This window comes from Chinchilla lanigera, unplaced genomic scaffold (genome assembly GCF_000276665.1).
Source record: "Chinchilla lanigera isolate Chin_1 unplaced genomic scaffold, ChiLan1.0 scaffold00018, whole genome shotgun sequence".
Taxonomy (NCBI): Eukaryota; Metazoa; Chordata; class Mammalia; order Rodentia; family Chinchillidae; genus Chinchilla; species Chinchilla lanigera.
Genome location: NW_004955419.1, coordinates 27,442,036 through 27,447,655, shown reverse-complemented (window position 1 = coordinate 27,447,655; position 5,620 = coordinate 27,442,036). Strand labels below are relative to the sequence as shown.

Genomic DNA, 5,620 nt, shown 5'->3' with positions numbered 1-5,620 from the left:
TGAGACAGGGTCTTGCTATGCAGTTCAGACTGGCCTTGAACTCACTTTGTAGCCCAGGCTGGCCTCGAACTCGCAATGATCCTCCTGCCTCAGCCTCCCGAGTGCTGGGGTTACAGGCGTGCACTACCATGCCTGGCTTTGTCTGAGTTCTTATCAGCAGTTTCTGCTGTTTCACTTTGGTCATCCAACTGTAAGGGGCAGGTTTGCCCAGATGGAGACATGCTTTTTAACTTCTGTAGGCTGAGTCTCCTTCCAGATGTGGAGCTGAATGGCGAAGGAGCCAGAGCCCCATTCTGTGTGAAGCTTTCTTGTCCTCTTGCTAAGGGCCCGGCACAGCAGGAACCTGGCCATAGTCACGGGCCAGGACACACGTCTTGCAGCTCTTAAGAAAGGGGTCTGCCAGACACAGTGACTGGTCAGCTTATTTGGGGCCTTGAAGTCTGCATCCAGATAATGAAAATTCTCTTGCCTGAGGCCAATTACACTCCTGATGTTCTTTGAAAGTCCTGGTTCTGCCATCTTGTGATTATCCAAGAGTTGGAGTAGGACTCAGCATCCATGTTGCTGGACGCAAGAGATTTTCAACAGTGTGAATGCTTCCATGTCTCAAAAAAATGGGTGGGTGTGGGGCGCATGCCTATAGTCTCAACACTTGGGAGGCTGAGGCAGGAGGATCCTAGCAAGTTCAAGGCCAGCCTGGGCTATATAGTGAGATGCAGCCCAGCCTGCACTGCATACCTAGACCCACCTCAAAAGCAAACAAAAAAACCTGGCAGTGAGATAAAATTTTAGAGGGTTTTACATAATCTTTCTGTTGAGTTTATGGAAAGAGTCCTTGGAAACGGAAGGCAGATTAGTAATAGAATTGCAGCCAGACAATCCAGCTTTTATATAATGGTTTCTACTCAGTATAGATCACCTAAACTGGGGCATTTCTCAAGCTTGCCTGTCCCCTGCCTCCACCTATTGTTCAAACAGATTGTCATGTAGAAAAGCTAAAGTGCAAGGCAGCTAGCATCAGAGTTGCTCTGTTAAAGTAAGAGATACCGGGACTGTCCCTTTTGTTCCTGGCGGTTTCATGACCCGGAGCTGGCCCTGATTGCTCTTTGGTCTCGTATAGATGGAGAAACTGAGCCTAGAGGTAGGCCTTGTCTAAGAGTTAGGGTCAGAGTTAAGCCAGAATCTGATTTCCTTTCCTGAGCCCTGCTCTAGCGCTCATTTTACTTTCTTCTGTTGAATTCATTATAAAACTTAAAACCTTAACTCTTTGAATTCTTTTAATATTACAATGCAAAACAATGAAAAAAAAAAAAGCTAAAGTTTTTTTGCCTGTAAGAGGAAAACTTTTGAGCATCTCCCATCCTCAAACAATCTTTTCTTCCTTCCAGACTTTGGTTGCTTCCCCTGCTCCCCCTTGGGGTCCTTAACACCTCTGTCAGTCCATATTGTCTTTAAAGATAGAGGTGTCAGAGCAGTCACCTCAGCATTTCTGCTGTCTGAGAACCAACAACTGACCGGCATCTGACTATGTGTTGCAGGAGTGTGGAGCTGATTGTGCCAAGTTCCAGAAGAGCGAGCTAGAGTTCAAGTTTAATCGGAAAGCCTTGGAGAGGCCTTATACTTCGAAGCATTCCTGGGGGAAGACGTACGGGGAGCATAAGCGGCACCTGGAATTCAGCCATGAGCAGTACAAGGAGTTGCAGCAATATGCCCAGGAGGTTGGCATCTTCTTCACTGCCTCAGGCATGGATGAGGTGAGCGCTCTGTCACTCTGTCGTTTGCCACCTTAGCGGACTTTGAGGACAGCAGGCAGCTTGGTAGCTTTGCCTGAGAGCCAGTTCCAGCCCCTACTCACTTTTTTCTGGACCCAACTAAGTGAGCAGCCAACAGATGCCGAGGCCCAGGGCAGTTTATGAACTGAGTTATGTCTAGGAGTAGGGCAGCCACACTGGACCCCTGGGACCCAAGCTTGTGGGCCAGGTGTCCCCAGTGGAAAGTGGCCTGGATTAGGAACTAGGACGCCTGGCCAACCAGCCCTCCTCACTGGCTTGGGTGGGGTGGCACTGGCATCATTCAGAGGGAGTGGCTCACAGTCATGGGTGGTTTCTGGCCCAGCCACACTGACATCCTGGAAGAGTCCACCCCGTGCCAGATGTCCGGTCCTGTCTGCATCGTGACTTCCTCCTTCTAATCCCTTCATGTGCTCTCTTTCAAATCTGGCACAATGTAGTTGTGTAATACTCAGTACAAAAGCTTAGAAAATAGGAGAGAGAAAAACTGATTCATAATCCCTATATACCAACTCTTTTTCTCTCGCTATGCCAACTTTTTTGATCGATTTCCGCCTAAAGTTCTTTTATGTGTGTTTTATTGCCTGCTTGCCGTATTTGCCTGGCTTGTAACATTTAGTTTCATGTGTGCTTTTTCCAGTTAATATAGCACAAGATTTAGCCAGGCGTGGTGGCACACACCTGTAATCCCAGCACTCAGGAGCCTGAGGCAGGGGGATCCCTGCAAGTTCAAGGCTAGCCTGGTCTACATAGTGAGTTCAAAGCCAACCTGAACTACATAGTGAAATTCTGTCTCAAAAAACAAAAAAACAGAAACAAAACAAAAAAAGCACAAGATTATAGCCTACTTTATGTGTAAATGGATTTTCTTTCTTTCCTTCTTTTTTTCTTTTGAAACAGAATCTTGCTGTGTAATCTCAGCTGGCCTTGAACTTGCAAGGTAGCTCAGGTTGGCTCTGAATTCACCATCATCCTAGCTTAGCCTCTTAAGTTAATAGGTATGGGACCCAGGGCCTTTGCACTAAGCTATGTCCCCAGCCCCTATTTTTTATTATTTTTTTCCATTTTAAAACAAGATCTTGCTAAGTTGCCCAAGCTGGACTTGAACTTATGATCCTCCTGCCTCAGCTTCCCAGAATACTCAAGATTTCAAGCATGGGCCACCATGCTCAGCCTATATAATATTTGTTTTGGAGGGTATACTATAACATACCTCTTTATAGTCTGCTTTTGAACATGCAGTTTACTTTTCAAGTTTTTGTGCTAATAAATACTGCTGGGATGAGCATCTTTTTCCTGTGTCGGGGCTGTTTCCTTAGGACAGCTTTCCAGAAATGCATGTTCGATAAAACCTAAGAACATTATAGGGCTCTTGAAATACTTCCTCATGTCTTTCAGACTAGATTGTCTGAAGCAGAACTCTGCCTCTTTATACCATTTTTTTCTGCTCTAAAATAAGGTAGTAAATCAGAAACACACATCCAGCCCAGGCCTTGGTAGTTTAAAAAAGGAAGAGAGGTGGAGAACCTAGGCCTTAAAGAAGCTTGGCATTTTCAGGCTTCAGCTCTGCAGATCTCATTCATTCTTCAGGTCACAGGATTTGTAAGCGTGATGTTCTGCAGATGTCGTTGTGCATTTAACAGTCATACTCGGTGCTTTTGAAGTACATGGTATAGTTTACGGCACATCTGCATCTACAGTAGTATGTTTTTCCCTACAGTGCCCTATTTTATAGGTGACAAAGGAGAGGCTCAGAGCAGCTGGGAAGTTTACGTGGTGTCACACAGCTAGGAAACAGGTGTTGAAGGCAGCAGATCTGATGCCTCCTGCAGTGTGCTTTTCATAGTCCCTTAGCTGCCGCCGCCTACCGTCAGTCCAGCTCCTAGAGCCTTAGCATCACACAGTGAATGTCTGAAAGCTCTGGAGAGTCAGAGCTTTCCCTTGCTCTTCTCTACCCCTGTGTTGGCTCAAGTGTCTCCAGGCCCAGGAGCTGCCCTGGCAGGAAGGGGTTAGACTCTTTTGGAAACCTGTCTACTTGCGTAGACGTACTGCTGATCTTCAGCCAGCACCTGCCCTGCAGGCTGGGATGGGGGCTCCCTCGGCATCCAGGGCCACGTCTGAGAATTGGGCTTGCTCAAATTCAGTTTGAACTGGTGATGCATCTGCCTTCGTTTGGTGGGGTTGGGCAAGGAACCAAACAGCTCCAGTGACACATTTCAGGGGTGCTACCGTGTGAATCCTTCAGCGTGTACGCGCAGCCTGGGAGAGTTTCTGAGATTCTGTGTGGTGTCCTCTAAAGAAACAGGACTATTTTCAACAGATACATCACTCTGGTTCAATACTGTTCTTTCAGCATGCTGGTCACTTAGAGGGCAGCAGGATGGGTCAGGCCTCTCAGCTTAGGAGCCAAACAGCCTGGAAGTGGGCATTTTCCTGATCGCAGCTTAAATTCTTCCCTGTGCCTTTGCTTGGCTAGGGTTCCTCCCTCCTGGTAAGTTCTCATGGTGCTCTCCTTTTTTTTTGTCTTTTTGAGACAGGGCTTACTATGCAGTTCAGGCTGGCCTTGAGCTCACTTTGTAGCCCAGGCTGGTCTCAAACTTGTGATGCTCCTCCTGCTTCAGCCTCCTAAGTGCTGGGATTATAGGTGTGCACCATCAGGCCTGGCTCTACTTCTGTGATTACCGTAACTATTGCTTCTCTGCTGGACCGTGCCCCACCCCGACATCTCCATGCCTGGCCCATAGTAGATGCTCAAGAATCACTTGTTGAATGAGTGAGCCAACCAAAAGCAGCAGATCGGTGGCTTTCATCAGATCCTGGAAGGATGTGTAAACCAGAAAAGGTTTAGGAGAGAAGAACATGGGCTGTGGAATCCAAAAGACTTGGATACTGTTTCTGATTCTACCTTTAACTCTCTGAATGTTGAGAATAAGCCTCTTTAAGATTTGCATGTTAGAAGAAAACCACTTGCATGTTTTGTACCCACTTCTAGGCTAAGTACTTTATTCTCAGTCTGCAAACAACCCCTTGACGTAAGACAGTTGTTATCCCCACTTTACGGGTGAAGAAACTAAAGCAGGGAGGCAGTCAGTAGCTAGGAACAGCAGATACTCGGTTCTAACCCAAGAGAGCTCTGGGGTTGCCCTGTGACCACAAGGTTTTGCATCTCCGGGCCTGTTTCCTATGGAAAGGGCCAGGAGGTGGATGAAGGTACCCAGTGAGAAGGCTCATCTTCAGGACAGGTGGGTCATGAGTGCCCTGCTCGAGACAGGACCAGATCTATTGTGTTTACCGTGAGCCTGCTTTCTGGCGTAGTATAGGCTGTGCTGTGTGCACAGAAATTGTCTTGATGGGAGGAAGGCCAGAGCCTACTTGTGCCATTTGTTCCCATTACATGCTTGTGTTTTGGTTTTAAGTGGTTTAGGCTTGCACTTTAGGAGCTGCTATAGGAACTCAATCTCAGAAATAGTTAAAACCTTGTCCTTAGAGAGTAAGTTTGGACTTAAGAAACTGCTAAATGTGCATAGGCTTACAATTCTTGGATGATACTTTTGATGTGAGTTTAGTATCACAAAGTGTGGAGAAGGATTTTTTTTTTTCTTTTGCATTGCTGGGGGTTGAACCCATGGCCTGTGTATGCTGGGCAAGAGCTCTTCCATGGAGCTACACCCCCAGACTCAGACAGACTTTCTTTGAAAAAAATTTTTCAGACCTGTAAGTGGCCTCTGGAGAAGATTCCCAAAGAAGAGAACATATTTTGGGTTCCTAGATTATCTTCGGAATAAGCACAGTGCTTCTCGTCTAGTAACTACTTTTTTTTTTTTTTTTTT

The 5,620-nt window shown here is 46.5% G+C and overlaps 1 protein-coding gene across 1 annotated transcript in view; it reads left to right on the top strand.

The window, feature by feature from the left end:
* The window catches only part of Nans (N-acetylneuraminic acid synthase), a gene marked incomplete in the record, with an annotated part of 24,411 nt that overhangs the window by 1,403 nt on the left and 17,388 nt on the right, over positions 1 to 5,620 (top strand). Inside the window, 1 exon segment of the mRNA XM_013513284.1 lies at positions 1,539 to 1,754. Coding sequence (XP_013368738.1) covers positions 1,539 to 1,754 — 216 coding nt within the window.